At 55.0% G+C, this 25224-nt stretch overlaps 2 protein-coding genes and 1 non-coding gene across 3 annotated transcripts; 1 reads left to right on the top strand and 2 right to left on the bottom strand.

The window, feature by feature from the left end:
* The first annotated feature begins 1734 nt into the window (after positions 1 to 1734).
* Positions 1735 to 15265, top strand: Mylk2 (myosin light chain kinase 2). The gene is made up of 14 exons (XM_041670657.1): positions 1735 to 1771; positions 1878 to 1977; positions 2329 to 2440; positions 3341 to 3700; positions 4349 to 4647; positions 6061 to 6166; positions 6565 to 6658; positions 8929 to 9038; positions 9121 to 9262; positions 11915 to 11985; positions 12089 to 12217; positions 12760 to 12912; positions 13010 to 13142; positions 14364 to 15265. Exons 2-14 carry the CDS (start codon positions 1926 to 1928, stop codon positions 14442 to 14444), a joined length of 1842 nt encoding a protein of 613 aa, XP_041526591.1. The 5' UTR covers positions 1735 to 1771; positions 1878 to 1925; the 3' UTR covers positions 14445 to 15265.
* Trnaa-agc lies at positions 7674 to 7748 on the bottom strand. The gene has a single exon. It is a non-coding gene; the product is annotated as a tRNA-Ala (tRNA).
* An 8547-nt stretch (positions 15266 to 23812) lies between the features above and the next one.
* Positions 23813 to 25019, bottom strand: Foxs1 (forkhead box S1). The gene has a single exon (XM_041670859.1). It carries the CDS (start codon positions 24995 to 24997, stop codon positions 24017 to 24019), a length of 981 nt encoding a protein of 326 aa, XP_041526793.1. The 5' UTR covers positions 24998 to 25019; the 3' UTR covers positions 23813 to 24016.
* Between the last annotated feature and the right edge of the window lie 205 nt (positions 25020 to 25224).

Raw genomic sequence — 25224 nt, 5'->3', positions numbered from 1 at the left:
CCTGTATGCCTAGCTTCCTCTACGCTGGAGGCTTTAGGCAAGTCACTCATTCCTGTAGCCCTCCTTGCCTGCATCCAGAAAATGGGGTGAGTGTGGCCCACAGTTACGACCAACGACAATGAGAAATGAGAAGTTGGAAAAGGCCAATAGGAGGTGCTTGGTGGCTGGGACTCCCTTTCTTATCTTAGGTGAGCTTAGGTTCATATCCAGCCCAGCCCTCACAGGGAAGCACTACATAGACATTGCTTGTTTTGGCTTCCTGGAAGAGGCATGTTGTCTGCTGAACCTTGAAGAAGAGAAATAGTGAACAGGACCAGCCCAGAGAGGAGACGGAGCCAGAAACCAAGCCTGGGGCGCTCCTGCACTAGCTTCTGTTAGCTTTGTCAAGCACCTTCCACATTTGCCTGCTTTCAAAGAAATCATGCATTTTGAAATTTAATACATTCTCAAGCCCAAGGAAAACAGTGAAAGGCTGGAGATGTGAGTGACATATGTCTGTCACCTCAGCACTCTGGAGGCCGATGCAGGAGGATCATGGGTTCTAGGCTACCCTGGACCACATAGCAAGATCCTGTCTAAAAACCAAAAATAAAATCAAAACAAATAATGGTAAGAAGCCCTGAAGGCTTCCTTCCACCCAAGTTATGTATTTCACGTTATCCCGCCAAAGAAGTCTGCACAAATTCCAGCCCCTCTGTCTTGTTTTGCACCTGATTTTTCCCTCCTTTGGAGGTGACTTCATATTTGTCCCTAACAGCTTCCTGATCCATTTCACAATGCCACATTTCCCCCACTACAGAGAGGTCCTGGGCTCCTGGCAGCCTCCATCCCTCCTCTGCGGGGCGGTGGCCAGGACTAGGCATGGTGAGCCACTGAAAGGTTTGCCTCAGTTGGCATCTGGACCCAGACACCTACCCCACAATCCCGTCAACACTCAGCTTTGGCCAGTGCTCAGGGCCTCTCCCAGAAAAGTGTGGGCCGCAGCCTCTGGGCAGGGGGAGAGCACCCTACAGCATGGTCCTCCCTGCCCTATCTCAGCCTGAACACCTCGAACTTGGGTCCCCATCCCTGAAGAAATTTCCCATCAGCCCTTCTTGAGGGGGACCATCTTATGTTTCCTGGTCTCCCTGGGCTACTCACCCAAACCTCCACAGCCCCAAAGAACTCAGGGAAAGGAACTTTTTCTCAGGAAAAAAACTGGACCTATAGACAATTAAGCAAGTGACCCTGGCGTGATTTCTTACCCAGAGATGGTCTGAGTGGATCCGGATACCAAGGGGCACAGAGCTGGGCCCTGAAGTCACGGTGGCTCTCCCCAAGCTCCTGGGAACCCTGAGAGGTGTGGCAAAGAGGTGGGCAGAGCCATACTTGGTCCTGGCCATAGTCTTGCCCTTCAGCCCACCAAGGGCCTCTCTTCTTATAGCCCCTAACCCTTACCCCAATCACAGGGGATGCCCGGCAAGGCCTGGCCACAGTCTGTTCCCCAGGGCCCAGGTGCCCCCTCCTTTTTTCTTCCTGATGGTTCCAATGCTATTCTACCCCATGTCAGGCCGTGGGAAGAATGCCGTGTCCTCTGAACGGGGGCCAAGAGTGACAGGTGGTGGCAACCCGCACTCCATGGCCCCTGGTGTCAAAGATCCTCCTCTTAGTCTCCGCCTCCACTGCCCACGCCCCTACCTCCGCCTCTGCCCACCGGGTCCAATCCCTTACAACCACCCCAGGATTGCTCCTGAGCAGACTGCCGGCCACCACGTTGCCCTTCTCTATCCAGGTACATCTCTCCTCCCAGTTGCTTGGCCTTGGCCTTCTCTCTCCAAAACCGGAAAAGAGGGGGAGGGTGTCTGACAGCCTGATACACTTTTCTCCTCTTTCTGCAGCAACAAAGACTTGAGTTAGACAAGCAGAAACACACGCCTACCTACCTCATGGCTACAGAAAACGGAGCAGTTGAGCTGGGAATCCAGAGCCTGTCAGCAGGTGCCAAGCTGGGGCAGGAGATGGGAGGGAGGAGCTTCAGAAGGGATGTTTTTGAAGCCAGGGTTGGGCAGGTTCCTCACAGGGAAGTCTGTGCCCAAGGTTGTTTTGCACGGGAATGGGGATAATCTGTGCGTGGAGTTGGCTGGGTCCAGGAACCCCTTGCTGGAGGGACCGGGGAGATGGGGAGCCTCCATCAGTGGCTGTTGGGGTTCACTTCAGCGCGAGTATGCAGAGTGGTGGGAGGCCTGTCCTGGTGGCTCAGGCATTGACAGGTTGTTCCAGAGCGATCTCTGTCAGGCCTGGCAGGGGAAGGGAGGACGGGGATGCTGATGATGCCCCCCTCCTTTGTAGAACAGACACCTAAAGGTGCTGCAGGCGATGGAACTCCAGCTTCAGAGGAAGACCCCAGCCCCCCAGCCACAGAGAAAGACCCGGGCCCCTCTAACACAAAGAAAGATCCTGGAACAGAGAAAGACTCAGGCCCCTCTAACACCAAGAAAGACCCTGACACAGAGAAAGACCCAGGCCCCCCTAACATGAAGAAAGACCCAGGGACAGAGAAAGACCCAGGCCCCCCAAACACAAAGAAGGACCCTGGAACAGAGAAAGATCCAGGCCCCCCAAACACGAAGAAAGACCCTGGAACAGAGAAAGACCCAGGCCCCCCTAACAAGAAAAAAGAACCTGGAACAGAGAAAGGCCTGGCCCCTTCTAACACAAAGCAAGACCCTGGAACAGAGAAAGACCCAGGCCCCCCTAACATGAAGAAAGACTCCGGGACAGAGAAAGACCTGGGGCCCCCAAACACAAAGAAAGACCCTGGGACAGAAAAAGATCTAGGCCACCCTAACATGAAGAAAGACCCAGGAATAGAGAAAGACCTGGCCCCCCCTAACACGAAGAAAGATTCTGGAACAGAGAAAGACCCAGGCTCCCCCAACACAAAGAAAGACCCTGGAACAGAGAAAGATCCAGGCCCCTCTAACACAGAGAAAGACCCTGGAACAAAGAAAGACCCAGACCCCCCTCACACGAAGAAAGACCCTGACACAGAGAAAGACCTGGGCCCCCCTAACACGAAGGAAGACCCTGGAGCAGAGAAAGACCCAGGTCCCCTTAACACAAAGCAAGACCCTGGCACAGAGAAAGACCTGGGCCCCCCAAACACAAAGCAAGACCCCGGAACAGAGAAAGACCTGGGCCCCCCTAATACGAAGAAAGATCCCGGGACAGAGAAAGACCTGGGCCCCCCTAATACGAAGAAAGACCCTGACACAGAGAAAGACCTGGGCCCTCCAAACACAAAGAAGGACCCTGGGACAGAGAAAGACCTGGGCCCCCTTAGCACAAAGAAAGACCCTGATACTCCGCACCCAAAGAAAGGTTCAGATCCACCCTCCCTGAAGAAAGATGCCAAAGCCCCTGCTCCAGCGGAAAAGGGTGACTCAACTCCAGCCTCAGCCAGCAGCCAGGGCCCTTCAAGAGATGGGGACGGGGACGGGGGTCCTGCTGAAGGCAGTGTGGGGCCTCCTGCAGCCTTGCCCCAGCCCTCTGCCACCCCTGAGGCCAGCGTCCAGAATCAGGATGCCAAGCAAGCACTCTCGGGCAAGCAGGGACCTGGAGAGCCCAAGGCGGGCAGGAAAGCAGCGGAGTGTCGAGAAGCAGGACGAAGAGGCTCACCCGCCTTTCTTCATAGCCCTAGCTGTCCTGCCGTCATCTCATGGTGAATGTCCCTGCTCGGGGAGGGAAACAGCGGGGAGCTCCCTTTCCAGGCTTACCCCTCCCCCTGGCTTGAGTACTGGGTGTTATCACATCTAGCACTGGGAAGGTAGTTCTGTCCCAGACCCCCCCCCATTCTCCCACATTGTCCCCGAAGAAACCAGGATATTACCTTTGTTCAGAGAACAGAACGTCAGACAGGGGATGTCCCCAAAGGCCACCCAGGTTGCCTGTTTGTTTTCTCAAGACTTCTGGGGACTTATTTCATGAGTGGCAAGTGGCGAGCTGGAGAGTGGTAGCCCTTCTTAATTTAAGACAAGGAGGCGACTAAGGGTTCACTAGTCAGCCAATGCAATCAGTTCCGCACAACTGGACACTCGTGAACTGCAGACACAATAGTGACACTTCTTGCACCATCTGATAGTAACACATTAGTGGCAGTTACATGGCAACTGTTTTTATGAATCAGGGGCTTATAGTTTCCTGTCAGTCGGTAGAATGAGCTACGTCATGGCAGCCAGATCCCGTCAGTAGTTCCTCCGTGTGTTGAGAACTGGCCTTTGAAGTGGATGGTGGAGGTGGACGTATTTGGGGAGGGGGAACAAGGTTGTCTTTGAAGCCTCTAACCTGCACAGTGTGTCTGGCTTCTTAGCTCTGAGAAGACACAGGTTGAGAAGCCCCTAACTGAGACAACAGAACTCATCTTCACAGGGGTGTCTGTGACCCCCGACTCCCAAGATCCTGGGCCAGCCAAGGCAGAAGGCGGGACAAACACCCTGGAAGAGAACCAGAAGGCAGAGGCAGAGAAAGCCCCAGGCCAGGCTGGCCAGGCTAAGGTGCAAGGGGACACCTCCCAGAGGATCGAGTTCCAGGCTGTTCCCTCAGAGAGAGCGGAGGTGGGGCAGGCCCTCTGTCTCACTGCCAGGGAGGAAGACTGCTTCCAAATTCTGGGTAGGTAGGGGCAGGTTGGGGCTGAAGCGAACGGAAGATGGGGGAGGGAAGGGATGGGATAGTCCCAAGGATCCTTCCGTATGCAGAGGCCTGATCTACCCTGATCCGGGTCTCCCCTGGGCTCCCCAGTTCAAATGGCACAGGGCACCGGGTAGTGTTTCTTTCTGATAGAGGTGGGACAGGGAAACTAAACGCCCAAAGACAGATGGCGAAGGCTGTCAGACTCAAAATCCAATTTTGATTGTCTTCTACTTCCGCTAACACGGCATTAAAGAAAGACAGTCACGCAGCCGAGTGGAGCCAGAGATGCTGCCAAGTGGGCTTGCGGGCTCTGTCTGAGGAAGGGCTCCAATTACAGGTGCAGGGCAACGAAATGGTGGAGGGGAGGGTTTCAGGGAGTCATAGCGGTTCCATGAGCTGCACAGGTGTTTGTGTGTGGGACCAGGGGCCAGGGAAGCTGGGGCCGCACCCCACAGGTACTCAGCGAAAGCCCTGGGTGGCAGGAGAGCCAACTTGAGCAGCAGGAAGGGGGAAGGGGTCCCAGCAAGGGTGCCGTCGGGCTGGGGGTGGGGTGACATAGGGTCAGAAGAGCCCAGAGTGTCCTGACACCCCCTCCTCCAGACTGAGGTGCCCTGGGAGACCAGCCAGTCTGCCTGGCTCGCGGCAGAGTGCCACCCAGACAGGGTGGGAGGACCTGGCGGCTGGGCGGTGGCCAGGGGCCCTGCCTCCTGCCCTCGCGGCGACAGAGACCTCCACCCCGCCCAGAGATCACATCCTTGGCATGATTGGACCTGAACCACCTCCAAGGGCTGTCTGATTTATCACCAGAGTGGCTTCCCTGCTGCCTCGGACTATTTTTAAAGATTTCCATTCCCATGAGTCAGCCGGCTGGCCTTCCAAGCCCGCTGTCCCCATGATGTCCACTAGATGGCAGCATGTCACCACCGAACTGTTGCGTCCCTGGGCGCCCCGCTGTGGTGTAATGAGGTGGTGAGCAAGTGTCTCCACCCACACCATCACCCAGACACAGCAGTCACACTGTCTGGGATTCCACTTCACAGCTGTTGTGGGGGCTTGTTTGGGTGTTTGGAGGTTTTTTAATGGAAACAGCCCTTCCTCCCCGCTAGAGCTTGCATTTAAGTCCAGTCAGCTAGCGGCCTCAGTTCTGCAGCGAACCTGAATTCCCCTAATGGAGACAGATTTTGGGTGTACAAAGGCCAATTTGGGTGTACACAGCAGAACTAGAATTGGAACCCGGGTCCCGTTCTGATCAGGTATCCTTCAGGAATCACTCGGTAAACTCATCTTTTCGGGAGGAGTGGGGGCAGATCAGTAGGCAGGAGACAGTGGTGTCAAAGACCTTTCCCAGAGGTCCCCGCCCCTGGCTCTAACAGCTCAACTCTGTCTCCTTAGATGACTGTCCACCACCTCCGGCCCCCTTCCCACACAGGATCGTGGAGCTGAGAACCGGAAATGTCAACAGTGAATTCAGCATGAACTCAAAGGAGTCACTGGGAGGGTGAGCCAGGGACCCAAGCCTGGAACCATGCACGGGGCAGGCAGGGGTCGGTGTACCAGCTCCTGCGGCGCAGGCACACTCACTAGGACATGGCTCACATGCATGCACTTGCTTCTATGTAATCTCACGTGCTATCCATCACATCCTGAGGTGTGGTGACTGTGGTCACATCCCCGGATGTGCCTTTGGCCATTCCTATAGGAAATCCACAGGCTGGTCCACCTCGCCCATGTTCTCCAGACACCATCATGAGGGAGTTAGGGCCGGTGGGGTGAATGCGCCCATCTCTCAGAGGGGCAGCCAGAGTCACCGGCAGGCCTGGGCAGAGGAGAACAGAGCACAGGTTCTTGTTGACCCTTGGGTCTTGGAAGCATCCTCACTTCAACTTCTCTTTCTAGTGGGAAGTTTGGAGCTGTGTGCACCTGCACTGAGAAAGCCACAGGCCTCAAACTGGCAGCCAAAGTCATCAAGAAACAGACTCCCAAGGATAAGGTAGTGGTGGAAAGCGGACCATCTCTTATCTCTACCTACCCACAGCGCTAGGCTTGGGCTCTGATACGAGAAGCTTGTGTCATTAAAGATAACACATAAGGAATAGGGTGGACACAGCCTGTTGCAGGAGGCTGGTGCCCCAAGCCATAAACCAGATACCCCAGTTCTCAGGGACTCTTCCTACTGGGCCCTCTGTGAAGCTCAGTAGCACTGGGGAGCATGGTTGTTTATTGGTGTAGGTTCTGTGACAGACATTGGGGAACCTGCCCCCAGGCAGCCTGTGTCAAGGAAAGGAAGCTCAGTGGAGAGTTTCTCCTCCACTGCCAGAGTGGTCTGCGCAGGTCTAAGCAGCTCTGGTTCCAGGAGCGAGCAGCTGTGCGCGGGTTCACAGGGGTTGAGGGCCGTGGGCGAAGTGAAGTCTGCCTGGCAACAGGTGCCAACAGAGCTGTGTCTCAGGAAAGCTGTGGGGAGGGGAGGGCGTGAGGAGCAACAGAGAGGTTCCTGCCTCAGCCCCGGCTGGACCAGCATCTACAGAGTGACGGTTTGCAGAGGAAAGTGTTTGAGTGGCGGGCCACGGGAGACTTTCAGGCAGAGGACCGTGGGAAAGAGACTCAAGCAGAGCAATTTCCTGGCGTTCAGGACTCACTCTGGCATCACAGAGATGGAAGAAGGAGGAGAGAGAAGGGAGGAGGAGCCCAAAGGGCTGAGATAGCAGGGGCTGAGGTTACAGGGTGTCCTAGGAAAAGATAGCCACATGTATGGAAGGCTGGGACCCACCAAGACCATGGGAACACAGCCACGGTGTTGCTCAGAGCACAGCTGGGACTTTTCTGTGTGGCTTCATCCTGCACTGGTGTGTGTATCTTTTATTTACCTATTTATTTATTTGAGATGGGGGCTTACATATCCCAGAGTGACCTTGAGCTCATTTTGGAGCAGAGGCTGAATCCTGAATTCCTGGTCCCTCAGCTTCTGCTTTCTGAGGGTTGTGATTGCAGTGTTTGCCACTGTGTCCAGTTTATGTGGTTCTGGGGATTGAACCCAGGGCCTCATGCATGCTAGGCAGGCACTCTACCAACTGAGCCACATCCCCAGCCTCAGATCTGCACTCAGATCTGCACTTTTGACTGATCTTCCCTGGCCTCTATCACAGGATCTGTTTCAGCATGGATGCTCAGTGCCCATGCGCTGTGTGAATTAACTGGAGCCAGCTGTTGGTTCATTGATCATGGAACATTTTTTTTTCTTTGCCTTCCACTGTATCAGGTGCCAGAGAAATGTTACAGGACTGAAAAAGTCCCCAACCTCATGGGACCAGCACATCAGAGAGTAGGGTCAGATAGATGACTAAAAGCTGGAACAAAACGAAGAGCATGGCACCAGGTGTTGAGAGAACCAGGGCAGGGATGGGGAGTTTGATCAGAGGGACCATGTCACATGCGGGCCTCTCTGGGGAAGTGGTAGGAGGTGAACTGAGAGCTGGATGGAGGGGTGGAATGAAGGGGAAAGAGCTGCAACTGGACAGCCTTGCACTGGTCCCTAGAGTTTAGCAGCTCCCTGGGGATGCGGGTACATGGAGAGGCCTGAACAATAGCACATGCCAGTCGCATTCCTACCTACATCAGTCGGCAAAGGAACCACTGGCCTGACCACCACAAGTGACAGTTGTTTAGAGAGAGGGGGTGAGGAATGGCGGAGTTTCTGATCTAGTTTTTGGTGGAACTGTGGCAAAGGCCTTAATGACTGTCGGTGGGCATGCAGAGACCACAGCTCCTAGCTCTTTGTCCCCAATGCTTGTTGAAGATTCTGTCTTTTTTTTTTTCTGATGGCTGCTGGCAAGTCAATCACGGAGAAGGGTCGGTACCACGGACGTATTTAGCACACGAAGAATCTGGGACTTGCTTAGATCCCCAAGGGAAATGGTAAAGATGGTCGCTGGATAGATGAGGGCAGAGTTCATGATGTATTTGAGAATCAATCCCATTTTAGGGGTGGGGGTTGGACAGGGTCTTACTGTGTGTTCCAGGCTAGTCTTGAACTCTTGACTCTCCTGCCTCTGCCTCCTGAATTCTGGGATTACAAGCATGTGCCACCACACATGGCTTTGGGAACTGGTTCCCCCTGGATACAACATAGTTATGGACTTGAGGCAAGTGCTCAGGGTGAGGTTATAGGGAGAGAGTGGCAGAGGCAAGGAGACCAGAAGGGAAGAGGCTGGAGGGTGGGGGTGTTGGTGCCCAGTGGGTCCCCTTGATTTTCCTGCTCCCCAGGAAATGGTGTTGTTGGAGATCGAGGTCATGAACCAGCTGAACCACCGCAATCTGATCCAGCTGTACTCGGCCATTGAGACCTCACATGAGATCATCCTGTTCATGGAGTAGTGAGTGCCTGACGTGGGAGCCGGGGCTGGGTGGCAGGGCCAGCGGCCCGGAGCCAGTCTGCAGAGGGGTCTGTGCACACAGCATCGAGGGTGGCGAGCTCTTTGAGAGGATCGTGGATGAGGACTACCAGCTGACCGAGGTGGATACCATGGTGTTCGTCAGGCAGATCTGTGATGGGATCCTCTTCATGCACAAGATGAGAGTCCTGCACCTGGACCTCAAGGTAGTGGGCTGAAGCTCCCTGGAACAGTGCTCACCATCCCGTGTCACTCTTGTCCCCACCCGTCTCTTTAGCTCCTCCTAGTCCCCTTTCTCCATCTTCCAGCTTTTTCCAAGTGGACCCCGAGTGCTCGCTAAGTGCTAGGAATAGAGAGGCAGCGGTGCGTTGGGGGAGGCATCCCTTAGTCTCAACGTCCATGGAGCTCACTGTCTGGTGTTAGATGCCTTCCAGCTGCTGGTGTCACATAGCGGCTATATCTGTGTTGGCTTGGGAATGGCCAGTGTGCATTCCTTACTCAGATGGAGAACCTAGAGTTGAGGGTCCACTTCCCAGCAGTCCCGTGATCTGGGACTCCTCCATGGAGCTCGCTGAGAAGCCTCATGCCAGGGTCGCAGTGCGTAGGAGGCAGGCGCCAGTGATGAACTCTAAGAGGACTTTCACATCCTGCACACAGCTGACCAGGGGCAGCAGACAGATTCCGCACGGTGCACTCACTCCCATCAGCACCAGTGGCTGCAGAGAGCTTAGAGGCAACTGCTTAGGGCCTGGAATGGGGAGGAGAAACACAAGCTACCAGGTGTCTCCTGTCGCTGTGACAGACGCTAATGAGTATCGAGAGGGAAAGTTAATAAGCTCCATCAGTACGGGGGTGGGTACCTGCTTCATTCACTTAACGTACAGTTGCTGAGTGCCTGCAGCAGGAAAGAGCATCCTAGTGCGGGAACTTACAACTGGGACTAGGATGGACTTGTTCCCTGTTCATTATACAATGTCCAATAAGTAAAATTCATTTAAAAAGATTACAGAAGGCACAACAGAGTACCCAGGGCGTGCAGAGAGTAGAGATGGAGAAGCAAACATTTGTCCGGTAGAGCAGAGTCATGGATGGGAGCATCCAACATCTTCTGGCTTTGCTCAGTGTCATGGTCTGAGAGGGTATGGGATTCTCCCAGCAGCTCCTGCAGGTACTTATGAGGACAAATGGGAGGAGAGAGAGGAGATGGGGGCTTAGGAGGCCATGGTAGGAAGCTAGGAGAGAGCCTGGGTGGGGGGGACTGCAGGGTGCGCTTGGAAACATAGGAGTACCTGGCTGAGGGCGTGTGTGGAGTGGGTTGGGAAAGAGTCAGAGGTAATTCTTGAGTTAGAGGGACAGATGGGTCCCTCTAGGAGCTAGGATAGGATGTCTGTTATTCCCTTGTGAAGGCTGATTTGGGGGTAGAGTAGGGTCCCTAATTAAAATGCCAGGTCCCAGGAGAAGGGAGTGTGCCTCCAAGAAATCATAAGAGTGTGCTCTTATAGGGGTTCGTAGTGCAGAAAGCAGTGTGTCTTGGCTGCAGGGCATCCCTAAGTCTGGTGGGAATAGGTTTCTGAGAAGGCTTGGATCAGGTTTTGGGTCCCTGTGCACTTCTATCAGGAGCTTTTCTTTCTCTCCCTGCACTGGGATGCTAGCGAAGTCCCCACGTCTTGTTTTCTTGAATGACCACAGAGCTCAAATAGACCATAGAGCTCTGCTGAATGGTCAGGTCAGGGGGATGAAGGCCCTGGATGGTGTAGGTGTGGAAGTCACTCTGCAGAGGTGGCACCTCGTTAGCTCCTGTCTTTGAACCATGTTAACTTCAATGTTCACCCCACTTACTCTTGACCTAGTCCTGTGTCCCCTGTGGGAAGAAGATAAAGTGAAGGCCTGGGGTGAGTTTATGTGCCCTTCACTAGCACACTTTTCCACCAACTTTGACGGAGCATAGGAGAGGCTGGGAGAAGGTGGTCCCTGGCCTGGAGCGCTGAGGAGTAAGGTGGAGAAGTGGCAGGTGCCTATAGTCCAAGCACTGAGGCTGAGGGATTGCTCAAGCCTGGCAATTCAGAACCATACTGGGGTAGCATAGTGAGACCTTCATCTCAAAAAAAAAAAATAGATAAAAGGAACTGAGATGGCCAAGTCTGTAAAGTTCTTGCCATGTAAGCACGGGGACTTGGACTTGAGTTCGGATGCCCATCAACCATGGTAAGAAAGCCAGGTGCAAGCGGCTCATTCCTGTGATTCCAGCAGCAGGGAGCTGAGACCAGAAGATCTGGGGACATGTTGGCTGACTGGTCTCACCATTCAGTGAGCCCCAAGTCCAGTGAGAGACCCTATCTCAAAAAGCAAGGTGGAGAATGATTGAGAGAGACCCCCCACCTCCACGTATGCATGCACAGCAACATAACACGCAAAATGCACACATGTGTTAAATGAAGTAGCACAGGCCTAGTGCTCGTGAGAGGCGGGCACTGCCCAGCTAAAGGCAGCAGAAACCTTGCTGATTAGAGGCCTTCTCGTGGACCTACAAGGCTGCTCGTTCTGATAGCATCCTTGCCTGCCCTCTGGCCAGGGCACACTGCCTATCTGCAGACCTCAGTTTTCCACCCTCCACACGACTGAGTGGAGAAAGATTCCATCTGTGCCTACTGGGCCATCTTGTGCTTTGAGACAAGCCCCTCCCTCACAGGACCTCAGCCTCCTTAGGGAGAGTGCAAACAGGCCTGAAGGGTCAATGAGCATCACCTAAGGATCTGCGCCCATGTGCGGGGGCCCCAATAAGGGGCCCGGATGAAGCTGGTAGGGAAAGGAGGGTGAGCTGGGTCAGAGGCCAACCTGGGCCATCCCTGTCTCCTCAGCCAGAGAACATCCTGTGTGTGAACACCACCGGCCACTTGGTGAAGATAATTGACTTCGGTCTAGCACGGAGGTACCCCTGGGTGGGTGGGTGGATGGGGCCGAGAGAGGTGGCGAAGGGGCTGGATGTTTCTGGTGGCAGCTGGGGACCTGAGCTCTCAATCTCTCTCTCCCAGGTACAACCCCAATGAAAAACTGAAGGTGAATTTTGGGACTCCGGAGTTCCTGTCGCCCGAGGTGGTGAATTATGACCAGATCTCTGACAAGACTGACATGTGGAGCCTGGGGGTGATCACCTATATGCTGTGAGCCCTGGGGAGGTGCTGGCCCAAGTCAGCAGGGGCACGGGGATGGGTAGAAGACAAGACTGACTTTGGGGTTCTGCTGGAGTGGTCTGACCCCGCAGCCAGGGTGTTTGTTTTTGGGGGGGAATGCTAGGGAGAACCAGAAGGGGGAACTTTATACCCATTTTATATTTGGAAGAACCAAGGTTACCGAAAAGTACAGTATCCCATCCTGGGCAGACTCTGGACAGCAGATTCCCCATGCCCCTGGGGTAAGGACAGAGGGACAGGGGACATCTTTTTGTGTGCGCCCACTGTGTGTTTCACACTCACCGTTCCCCATCTTCACTGCAACCCTGGGAAGCTGGGGTGACCATGCCCATTTTACAGATGAGAAGAGTGAGGCTCAGAGAGGGGAAGTGACTTGCCCAAAGTCACCCAGCCAGATTCAAACCCAGGTCTGTCCCACTCTGGAAGCCCCGGGTCTTTCCAGCACATGCTGCCTCCTGGGTTCTGCCCCACCCTGCCGCCTCACTGTCTTGCCGGACTCTCCTTCCCGCTAGGCTGAGTGGTCTCTCCCCCTTCCTGGGAGATGATGACACAGAGACCCTAAACAATGTCCTGTCTGCGAACTGGTACTTTGATGAGGAGACCTTTGAGGCTGTGTCGGACGAGGCCAAAGATTTTGTTTCCAACCTCATCATGAAGGACCAGAGGTGAGGCTGGGGACCTTGTATGTTCAAGGGCAGAGTGCATATCCCGGTCAAGTGGGCCTGGCATGGGCCTGCCTTCACCTCACTGCCTTCTCCTCAGCGCCCGAATGAGTGCGGAACAGTGCCTGGCTCACCCCTGGCTCAACAACCTGGCAGAGAAAGCCAAACGCTGCAACCGCCGTCTGAAGTCCCAGATCCTGCTTAAGAAATACCTCATGAAGAGGCGCTGGAAGGTACCAAAGCTGGGGCAGGAGGAGGAGGCCTGAGGGGTGGGAGAGCCTTGAGGCCAGGTCCAGCCCAACCATCCCTGTTGGCAGGGCCTGGAAAACGTGGGCTTTTCTCTGGGTCCTGGGCTGGCTCCCGCTCTGAGCTGGCGTTGTCGCCCACCTCTCCTGCCAGGGGAGGATCATTAAAGGGGGGTTCAGGCTCCAGAGAGCATCTCCGACCCCCTTCATGACCCGAGTGTTTATTGAACACCTGTTACTACTAAAGGCTCCACTGCTGCCGTGGAGACAGGAGGCAGGAATCTGGGTCTTGGACTTGACCTGCAGTGAAAGTAGAGAGTTCGCAGGAGAATGGTTGGGAGTGCCGGGGGAGGGGTTTCACCTTTAAACAGGTTAGGGCCTGGTAAGGAGCAACAGGTGAATCAAGACCTCGGAGGAGGAGGCGGAGGAGACGGGGGGATGGGGAGGGATCCAGGCTGACAGCAGCCAGTGTGAAGCCCCATGGTGGAACCTGAATGGTGGGAGCACCAGGCCGCAGGCTGTATGGCTGGACTCGAAAGGGAGGTCAGAGCGGAACAGAAGGCCAGCTGTAGAACAGCGGTAATACTGCAAACCTTGAACACAGCTCCTCATGCTGTGGTGACCCCAATCATAAAAATTACTTTTGTTGCTATTTCATAACAGTAATTTTGCTACTGCTATGAATCATAATGCAAAAATCTGTGTTTTCTGATGGTCTTAGGTGACCCTTGTGAAAGGGTCATTTGACCCTCAAAGGGGTCGACACCCACAGGTTGAGGGACTCACAGATTGGGGTGTAGGGCCTCTTTTGTTTGCACAGTGTCCTGGTGCTGTTCAGAGCTGGGCTAGGCACTGTGGCTCCCCTGGCCTCTGACTCTCCTTTAATGGGGGTGGGTCTTTTAAAAGTTTTAAAATTTTTTTATTTAACATTTAGTTATTAGCAAATAAATAAATAAATAGTGACGGGTATATAATAGAGGGTACAGAGGACACGCTCGTGCAGTGGCCTCTGTGTGGGGGTCAGAGGACAGCTTTGGGGGTCCTTCTACCATGAGGCTCCCAGAAACAAACTCAGGCTTGTCTGCAAGCACCTTTCTTTGTCTGCTAAGCCCTCTCTCTGGCCAGAATGGGGGGACTCTGAAGGACACGCCATCCCCAGGTTCTCCTCTGCTCAAGTGCTGACCAGAATTTCTCTCTCTCATCCCCCAGAAAAACTTCATTGCTGTCAGCGCAGCCAATCGCTTCAAGAAGATCAGTAGCTCGGGGGCACTGATGGCTCTGGGGGTCTGAGCCCCAGGAGCAGCTAAGCCTGGACGCAGCTGCACAGTGGTCAAGGCTGAAGCCACACAGCTCAGAAGGCCAGAGAGAGCCAGCCAGATCTCCAGAGGAGGCTGGGCAGAGCAAAGTTGCACCAGGCCGGGAGGCTCGAGGCTCCCCAGGCCCTCATTCAGTATCGCTTCTCCTCTGTGAACGTGGAGTGTGGCCTGGAATCCATCTTGCTACCGCCTCCTCAGACAGGGCCGTGGCCCATCAGCCCCACCCAGACTCCAAGGACGTCCAGGCCGTTCCCCAGTCTCTCCCTAGCTCCCTCCTTTGAACTGCTGCCCTGTAGCCTCTGCTTTGCCCCACCTGGGGCACCCTTGCCTGGAGTGGGATGGCTGGGGGTCCAGCAGGTGGGCTGCTGTGGTGGTGGATGGGAAGCTTCTAGAAGGGTAAGGATGTAGCCCAGCTGCTAGGGGAGGACAGAGTAGGCTTTGTGTGAGAGGACCTCCATGCCCTGCCTCAGGAGCCCAACAGGTCATCTGGCCTCCTGGCCCCCACCCAACACACAGGAACTCTGTGAGAGAAAGCCAGCGCAGGCCTGGAGTGGTGGTGGTGGTGGTGGCGGTGGTGGGGAGAGGCCTGGAAGACATGAGACTACCTCCAAGTTCACCTGAGGACCGAGTCTTCCCAGCCCGGCTACTCTGTGCCCATCCCAGGGACATTCACGGTCCCAGATGTCGGGATGAGCTGTCCTGCAGGAGTGTGAAGCCATCGGGCAGACCCCAACCTGCTCTCAGCTTGTGCCTTGTAAATAAACATACAGGTTGGAGGCGACCGCCTTCCCTCTGCACGTGCCCATACTCATGTGAGATCACAGATTTCGTTAATTGTGCACCTACTACGTGCCGGTCACCGAGCTCACACACCCACACACAGTGTGGTGTTCACAGATGCAGGCTCAGGAGCTAGACCACCAAAGGAGGAGAGAATGGGTTCAAGCGGCTTCCTTGCTGTGCCTCGGTTTCCTCACCACAAGAGTCGAAGCACAGAGTGACCTGTGCTAGACCCTAGTCAGGGGCACAACGGGGATTAGATCCTTGTTCTTTTGAGTGGGATGGTGAGGTAGATACTATTTGTATCTCACAGAGGGAAACTGAGTCAGGTGAGACGCAGGTAAGAGCGGCCTCACAGAGAGAAGAGGATGGCGCTCTGGTGAGATGGAGACAAGATGAGTTAATTATAGAAGGCCCAGGGAGGAAATGGGGGCAGTCTTTGTCCCCATTCAACAGGCGAGGAAACTGAGGCTCAGAGCAAGGAAGGAACTCGAAGCCTGCTCAATAAGTCTGGGGCCGGGGCTCAAAACAAACTTTTGCCATGAACTCAGCATTGATCAAGGAGGGAGCAGAACACAGAACATCCAGGAAAAAGGCGAACAGATCCCATGGCCTGTGATGCTATGGTCAGCCCTGCTTTCTGCTCTCACTGGCCTCATCCAGGCCATCCTCGCAGGCGGGGGCCATTTGCTAGAGGGGCGGCCCTGCCAGAGTGGCAGAGATGATAGGTGACAAGTGAACACCAGCGTCCCCAGCCTGCAGTGACCAGCACGAAAGTGTTGCGCCTTTTGTCAGATGGAACAGCTGATTTCAGGACGGCTAGAGAGGCGGCAGGGAGCCAGATTCAGCATCCAGACTGATCAGGCAATGGTTTTGCTCTGGCTGCTGCCCTACTGCCCCTGGCTTGGGCCTTGGGTGTGTTTACAGACTGAGACCGCAGAGATGTTGTCGTATGTTCCCTGCCTCCATGAGTACAGATTCAGGCACCTCACGCCTTCCCCCGGTCTTGTGTTCATGCAGCAGCAGGTATCACATGGGGTGTGGGATCTGGGACTGGGGGGGGGGATCTAAGCCTGACCTTAGCACTGGGAATTGAAAGGTTCAAAAACCTGTTTGGGGGTGCGAATGGCAGCTGTCCTAACAGCGGGGCCCCCAAGACCACACATTGCTGCCCAGTGCCCTTTGGTACCCTGCTGCCTCTCCCAACCCTGACCTCCACCAGCTGGGTCTGGGCTGTCACTGAATGGTCCTCTTTGCCTCCCTGGCCCCACCCTGGCTGAGCATCAGGCCACACAGAACGATGATGAGATGATGAGGGATGAGTCACCCCAGAGGGGAGGGAAGGGAATGAGGTTTAGCCTGAGCAGAGAAGCAAGGTCTGGATCCCCTCAGGGAAACCGAGGCTACAATAGGCCCCTCACCAAAGACTTCAACAACACGACCTAGAACCCTGACTTCAAGTACAAGGTTTATTTCCTTTTTTTTTTTTTTTTGGAGACAGGAGCTCTCTCTCTAGCTCTGGCTGTCCTGGAACTCAGTACATAGATCAGGCTGGCCTTGAACTCACAGAAATTTGCCTGCCTCTGCTCCTGAGTGTTGGGATTAAAGGTGTGCGCTACCACACCTGGGTCTGTTTCCATCTCCATGACTTGATCACAGCCTTAGCTCTTCTTTCTTCTTCAACTTCTAGGGTCGTCACGACAGATGAGAGATAGGATGGGGGCCCATCTGTATGTCACTGGTGAGGGACAGGTTCAGAGCGGAAAGATGACTTTGCCCAAGACCACACAACAAGTTAATATTTCCAGGGCAAGAAGCCCTCCAAGAATCACAGGCAGGGATGATTACGCTCCAACCCCAAATCTACCCTGTCTCCCTTCTCCCAGAACTGTATCTGCGTGAGTAATCAGACAGCTTTGGGCCTCCCGGGAGCTCAGAGGCAGAGCAGATAGACTTGACAACACAGATGGGAGGACGGGGTTTTATAAGAACTTTTTCTTCCCCAAGACAGGAAGGTTCACTGGCTATTCTAGGTTGGCTTTGAACTCACAGAGATCCACCTGGCTCTGCCTGCCAAGTGCTGAGACTAAAGGTGTGTGCCACTGAGCCCAGATCATAGGGACTTGGCCTGTTGCCGAGCTGTGTCTTTGGCCTCTCTGGAGCTGGGAACCCAAGCTCCTTGCTCTCAACAGAGTTCTGTCCCTGACTGCAGCTGGGAGGAACCATCTGCACCCTAGCGCTGCACCAAGGGAGGCCGGAGGCCACAGCTGACAGAGGACTCTCAAGCTGGAGCTAGACTTCAAAGTAGTCCACGGCCAGGGCTCTGGGCCCAGGTCACTGCCATCCCCAGGATGCCAGACTGTGAGCTTCCTGAACTCCAGGAAGAGTGTAACCTGCTCCTCATAGTCCAGGGGCATGGCTGGTTCTGCGCAGCGTTGGTCTCAGCAACAGTGCAGTGACTGTCCCCTGTGTTACTGATGTGTGTGCCTGCCTTGGGCTAGGCCTGGATACTCCTTTGGGCCAAGAAGGGTTAAGAGCTTGCAGTGGACCCTCCTCTTAGCTGGGCTCAGCCCAGAGAGTGTTCCTCCAAGGCCATTTCCTGCCTCTGGGCCTGGGCCAGGCCCACAGTGACCACCCCCTGGGTCTGGAAGCCACCGAGGCCACATCTGGTTTGGATTACACCAGCACTGGTGACGTTGCCTCTTCCTGTCTAAGTCTAGTGGCCTTGAATTCCTCTGGCCACCTTGAACCCGAGCAGGCAGTGGTGGGAAAAGACACAGGCCCTCGCCCAGAGGGAGCAAGGCAGCCAGGGTTGTTCTGCGAGGTTGGGGGCTGGTTCCTGCCTGTGAGACAGCTCTGCACCTGCTTCTCTTCCTCCCCCTCTTGCCTCAAGAGGAAGCACCTCTTGAACCCTAGCACTGCATTGAGAAAATCCCTGTGTTAACCATCTAGCATTTCTCAGCTGAGGAAACTGAGGTGCAGTTTCTCAGTGGATCTTAGGTTGTGAGTGGGCATTGTGGGTGAAGTTTCCTTGGGCCAATCTCCAGGGAGGGCTCACAACATCTCTGGGACCCCAGAGGAAGGGTAGTGGCTTGAAGAATCTGGAAGAAAACTCAGGAGACCATAGGGACAGGAAAAAGTCATCAATTTGACGTGTCATCTCTCTAGGAGTGACACTCCTGGTGAGGGCAAATGAACAGGGCTTTCTACGGCAGTGGGGAGAATATGGGGGCGGGGCGAGTGTAGAAGTACAGAAAGCCTAAAAGCAAACTTGCCTGAGCACATTCTAGGAAGGTTTTTGCATATGTTGAAGGAAATAATTTTGGGGGACAGGCTGAGTCGGGGTACTGGAACCACAAAAGAACTCTGAGCAGAGGAAGAGTATGGTAATATTCATGCTCCAGACGGCTATCTGCCCATAGCCCGCTGGGTAACTGGGAGAGACTGCGGCGAGGGAGAGCAGAGGAGGCTGCATCCAGTGGCTTTAGCAGAGACAGCAATGAATCTGGAGAACTCAGATGCTTCAAGGGCAGTCATAGATATGCAGTTCCGGGTTCAAATCTACCTACTTGCCCTCTTTGAGCCTCAGGCTCCTGTCCGTAAAACGGGGGTGATGATAATACCCACTTCCCAAGGTCAGTGCCAAAGTCAAGTGAGATGCCCAGGCAGAGCCTGGCGCAGGTTACTGAGCCAGTCTCAGGCTATTTCAGTGGTTGCAGCAAGGGACAGCAGTGACCAGACAAAGTCCCTGGTCTCAGGGAGCTAGTAGGGGACAAAGCACACTGACCTTAGCATGCGCTGACTGGGGGAGAACGGGACAGTGGTCAGGGAGTATTTTTCTGAGGATGCTTGGTGGGGGCTGGGAGCGAGGAGAGAGCCCTATGGAGGGTAGTGGAGGGCTGTGCAGGCAGAAGAAAGGGTGCCATGAAAGCTGGGTTCAGTCAGTGAAGGGAGAGATATCAAATGCACGTCCTTATCCAGAAGCCCTAGGTGGTGCTGAGTGAGGTAGGGAGTCCCTGGGCTCCTTTGGGACAGCCCACTGAGGACGATGGTAGCCAAGGCGCCACACACTTGGTAAGCATTCGCCATATCCCTACTGTCTCTTAGTCACCTACTGTGAGGTAGAGAGGAGGAAAAGTGAACAGGGCAGACACAGCCCTTGCCCCCAAACCTGTGCTCTAAGGTGAAGAAGGATAAGTGCAGACCCTACCGCTGTGACTGCCTCACAGTGGGGCTGTGTGAAGGCAGCATGACACTGTAGGAGAGGGAAGGTGAGGTACAGTTAGCTGGACTCAGGCTTTGGGGGCGTCCTTTGGGGTGGTGTTGACCAATGACAGAAACTGTATGTAGCACGCCACCCTGCAAGGAGGGGACAGGCTTTGGAGAGCAGGCAGCGGGCGCAGAGCTCTGGAGTGGAGAAGCTCGTAGGAGTTGGCTGCCAGCAAGGAGGGAGGACCAGCTGCTGTGCTCCGTGTACCTAAGTGACATTGGGCTACCTTGGGACGGGCCCAGAGGACAGTGACCTGGGGGCATCCCTGGCCTTCCTGGCTGATGAGTGACTAATGGAGCCTCTGGTCTGTTTTTAGCTGTGGGGCCACTTCCTTCTGCCTACCAACTGTTCCTCTGAGTCACCCCGTCAGTTACCAGCATGGTGAGGACAGAGGAGCAGGAGCGCAGAGGAGCCTCCAGTGAATGGCTTTGCTGTGGAGGCTGAGAGACCTGGGCGGAGACTGGGGAGACCTCAGGTGTGGATACTTCTTAATTCTAATTTCATCCCTGCTGACCAAATTACACACGAGGATGCAGATGGGGTCCCACATGCCAGCCCTGGGCATCGAAAACAGCACCCCATTTTACAGACGAGGAAACTGAGGCTCAGACAAGTGAATCCACACTGCAAGAAATCGAAAGGACAGTATTGTTTAGTCCTGCCTCTACATTCTGTCCCCGTCTTCTAGAGCAGTGAGACACCATCTTGGCAGGGGATAAAGGGGACATATCAGCCCCCGAATACAGATTTATTTCACTTAACTATCATTTATATTGCAATTCTGAGCACCAGGCCTAGTTTTAAGCTCTTTGCAAAAGCTAACTTACAGAGTCCTTCCACCAGCCTCCTGGGGGTGGACGACAGCATTTGTATCCTTCGGAAGAACAGGGAAAGGAAGTTCTTTTCCCAGGCCACACAGCTGCGGCAGCAATGAAGGCAGTCTTGCCTCTAGCGGCCTGGGTTAGGGGGTGATGGGAGCTTGGTCAGGGAGGATATATTGGGCCTGGATTCCTTGGTTCCTGCACTCCCCACAGGCAGATGTGCCAGGCCAACACAACCTCCCCCTGCTTTCTCATCTTTGTGGCAGCTGCAGGAAGCCGCCCTCTGGGGGAGAGGGTCTCTCACCAGCCAAATGCTGTCTGGGGGTGTGGGAAGGCATGAGTAACTTGTAACTCAGGCAGGGGAATGCCTTCAGCAGGGAAGGAAGCAGTGGGCGGGAGGCAGGCCTGTGATAAGCTCAGTGGAGGAGTCCATGAGGGAGGTGGGCCCTTGGGGGTGTGGTGGGGACCCCATCCGTGCCCTTCTGAAGGCAGATGGGCGCTCTGACCTTGGGCAGCCAGACCAAATGCCAGCAGGTAATGCCAGTCCAATAGGGTGGCTATATTTTGTTGGAACAGGCCCTTTCTGCTTCCTGGAATGCACATAACGCAAGAGGGTCAGCCGTCCCTGTCAACTGCATTCCACAGATCTGAGCTGACGTGATTAAGAACTCTGGAATAGTCTTAAATACTGATTCTACCATTTTAGGATTTGATTTGGTCTCAGAAACCCGTCTGCTCTAATTTTCTGAAGAAAAGTAAGTGGTCCCTGGAATTGGGCCTGGAGACAGATGAGCCTCCACTGAAGGAGTCCCTGAGGCGTCAGATACCACATCTCTGCCCCTACGAGTTGCATGGGGTGGGTTGAGGAGATACCTCTGCTGTGCCTTGCCGCGTGACTTTGACCATCTGTATCAAGATGTTTTAATCTAGAATGACCTAGATGAGGGCACTTACTGGCTCTACACCCTACCTCCCAATAGGGGCAGTCAGGCAAGGGGCAGTCAGGCAAGTGGCAGAAGCATCTGTAAGCCACAGAAAGAATGTGAGGGCAGGACGCCCAGTGGTAAGGTCCCCGCTGGATACTGAGCATAGTGTTAGATCATGATGTCTAGGACTCCTGACCAAGGGATGGGACATCTCCCAGGCTGTCCCCCAGGCCAGATACTCCCGAGACTCACATGTCGAATCAAATGACCTATTTTATGCCCTCTGGACAAAAAGAGTGAAACCAGGGCCCCAAGGACTGGTCTTGGTCTAAGATTGTATTCCAGGTAGGCTTAGACCAAGGTCCTACTTAGCTGTTTGGGAACATCACCATTTCTTGACAGACAAGTAGTCTTGGGGGTTAAGGACAGAGGTGTGGTCATAGCTAAGTTTGGCTGTCTCTCTCCCTCTATCTTAACAACCCCCCCCCCCCCCGCCCCGTGTTTCCTAAGGACTGGGCCTGCAAAGTCTCAGCCTGCTTATGAGCTAGCTACTCCCTTGGGTGGAGACCAGTGGAATGGCGGTATGGGCAGCACCAACCAGAGAACCAGAGAGGAACCCAAGTCTCATTGTCACCCCAGCCCAAGCCCTGGAAGGCATAGAGGTGACAGCCTTCCTTGCAGGGACATGGGCCCTGGGCGCAGAGGCTGAACATCCTGGGGAGGCTGGGTGCTTTCCCCAGCCCTGCTGGTTTCTCCTCTTCCTGCCAGGCTGAGAAGGGACTTGGGGTCACCAAGGCTCCAGAGGAATGCAAAGCAAGGAACAGTGCCCAACCGCGGCCTCCTTCCCTGACCCAGCTGAGAAAGAATCACCACTAGGGACCGTGTCTCCCCAGCATACCCACTCCCACACTCCACAATGCTGACCCCACATCACATGAATGAGTGTCCCCTGCTCTGTGTGTCTGCACCCCTCACTATAGAGGACCTTGCCTGCTACCTCCCCACCGCAACAGCCCACTGTTTTGCCGGTTGGGGTGCAGCAGGCATGGTTGGGAGGGGGAAAAGGGAGGGGAGAAGGGGGCAGTCTCCTTCGCCCAGCTGATCAGGCATTCTCCACCTCCTTCCAGTCATACCAAGCTTGCGCCCCTCAGTTCCCCCTCCACCTCAGTTCTGGAGTCTGTGGGAACCAGACAGTTCAGTCAGGCCAGCCAGCAGGCCAGCTTCCTCTACAGCCCCAGGGGACCTGTGAAGGGAAGGGGGAGTCACAGAGCCTGAAGTCACTGGATAAGCTGCCCAGGGAAGGAGTTGTGGAGGAGACTAGGTCACCTGACTAAGAAAGGGCAGCCACTGGGTGCCACCTCATGGGACACAAGGCCTTGTGGGCTCTCTGTAGGAGACGAAATGGGGCCACACCAGCACTTCTTCCCTCTGCCTCAGCCCATACCCATGGTGCAGTAGAGGAGACCAAGTCTCAGGAAGCCTTTTGCTTCTGTTCTCCGAAGTGCTGGAGCGACAGTGAGGTCTCAGGTTCTTCTAGAGGGTATATGCGGACAGCCCTCCTTCCTGCTCTGTTCACGCTGAAGCTTGGAGCTCAGTTGCCTGTGTTCAGTGTCTAGGACAGTCGTGGGTCCCCACCCATGCCCCCCCCAAAGAAATGTGTTCATGAGATGACTTAGGTGGGTAATGACCCCTGAGTTTGATTCCTAGGCCGCACACAGGGGGAGCAGAGAATCAACTCCCACAAGTTGCCTCTGAGCCCTGTGTACGCACAAATACGCACATGTGCACACACGCACACATACACACACACACACACACAAATTAATGCAATATGATTTCGGCAAAAAGTAAGCAGGAGACCTCAGAGACCCAGGGACCCAGGAGAGGTTCCATCACTGTGGAGAGTTCAAATAAAGACCAGGCGCTGCCTTTAAACCCTGATTCCCTGTCCACAGAGTGAAGGGTGTCTTATCAGCCCCAGGTTCAGAAAGGCTCAATTTCTCCTCTGGGGCATCCTACACTGTCCCCAGCCAGCTCTCCACCTTGTACTTCCCTCAGTTTGTGTCAGCCACACAGACCTGGGTACCCTTGCACTCCGCTAGTTTTTTGACCTTCTCCTGGAGCTGGGGTGAGCTCTGAGCCTTGGATTCTACTATTGTAAACTGGGCTGATATTCCATAGAACCCAGGCAAGATGACAGAAACAAGCCTAGGAGGGGATGGCAGTGGGCATGGTGAAGCTTCATAAAGACAGCATCTAGCTACAGTTCAAGGACTGAAGGCAGCCTCTTCCGCCAGTCCGGCTTTCCCATACTCTGTGGATCTTGGCTGCTTCTCCCCTCTGCCTGCCCTCATGCCCTACTTTCCCTTCCTGGGAAACTCCCCAAGAAAGTCCCCAGCAGGAGAAAGTCTCAAGCAGAACCTTTCCAGGCAGGTCCCCCTCCCCTAGAGCACCCCCCATACCACAGTGCCCCCACACCCTTAGCCCCAGCCATTCAGCAGACAGACCTTCACCATCACACTGGCTTTATTAGCCCTGAGAACCACAGAGAAAGTCTCGAGGGCCCCATCCCAAGTTTGTCAGGAGGCCGGGGGCACCTGGCTGACGACTGCTCACTTCTGCCTTCCGTTCCTCACAGTCCTTGGCCTGCCAGGGCTGGGCCCTTGAAGAGTGTCCTAGGTCCTATAGCCAGACTAAATCTGCAGAGAACAGTTGACGGAGGCCCTGCAGAGGGACCCACTGCAGTCACTTACTCGAAGAAGAACATTCCTGGTGTCCGGTAAAGGCAAGGAGGTAGCCCCAGGGGGTACCCGGAACCTCCCTGGACAGGGAAGTTCCCAGCCACCCAGGGTTCCTTGGAGTCAGCTGGCAGGGACAGTGGGGCCCGGTGAGAGGCTGAAGGAGTCGAAGGTGTCGGGGTGGGAACTGCCGAGGCCAAGAGGTGTTCAAGGCTAGGGTCAGTCCCCACACAGAAATTCAGCGCCTGCATTCGGCACTGGTAGCTGCTCCCCATGCCCTCAGGAGCCACACCAGGTGTGGAGGCCTTGCTGAGACTCTCCGCTTCAGAGAAGGCAGCAGAAAAGCCGAATGCTGGGCACGGGGAGGGCGAGGTGAGCTCTCTTGGGCCTGCAGACTTGGGTGAGCACATCTCTTTGGGTCCAATGGGCAACTGGGGCCTGGCATCACTGGTTGCTGGACATACGCTGGCTGGCAAAGACCCCATCAGACCCCCAAAGCTTAGGCCCTTGGGGTTTGGCACCTCTGGTGGGAATGGGCACAACTTGCCAGTAGTGGTGTTGGGGGTGCCTGGGTCCCGGCTGGTGGATCTGAGAGGCCTGGGGTCTGCCTTGATAGACCCCTTGGTGCCCTGGGCACCTGTGCGCTTGGTGAAGCGTCTGCGGCGGCGGAGGAAGCTGCCATGCTGGAACATGTCATGGCAGTCGGGGTCCAGGGTCCAGTAGCTGCCCTTGCCCGGCTTGCGGTCGTCACGAGGTACCTTGACGAAGCACTCATTGAGGGACAGGTTATGGCGGATGCTGTTCTGCCAGCCTGGCCGGTTGTGCCGGTAAAAGGCGAAGCGGCCCATGATGTAGCCATAGATGCCACTGAGGGTGGCCCGCTGACCCGGCGAACTCTGGATAGCCATGGCAATCAGGGCTATGTAGCTGTAAGGGGGCTTGGTGGGCTCTGCAGAAGGAGCCAAGGGCCCTGATGATGGTTGCTGCTGCATGCTGACTGCAGAGCCAGGCAAAGTGTTCAGGGCTGGCGATCTGCACAGGCTGCCCAAGCCGTTAAAAGACCCACTGGCCCAGCCTCCCAGCCTAGAAAGGCAAAAGGAGGTGGGCCCACCACGCTGCCCTTCCCTCCTCTCTCACCGCCCTTGTCAAGTCTAAGGAGGCGGGCAAGAGAGGCCAGCAGTCGGAAGCTGTGAGCTTCTGCAGGGTGAAGAGGTGGGAG

This window comes from Microtus oregoni, unplaced genomic scaffold (genome assembly GCF_018167655.1).
Source record: "Microtus oregoni isolate MIOR12 unplaced genomic scaffold, Mior012 000020F_ref0000438, whole genome shotgun sequence".
Lineage (NCBI taxonomy): Eukaryota > Metazoa > Chordata > Mammalia > Rodentia > Cricetidae > Microtus > Microtus oregoni.
This window is presented reverse-complemented; position numbering and strand designations above follow the sequence as displayed.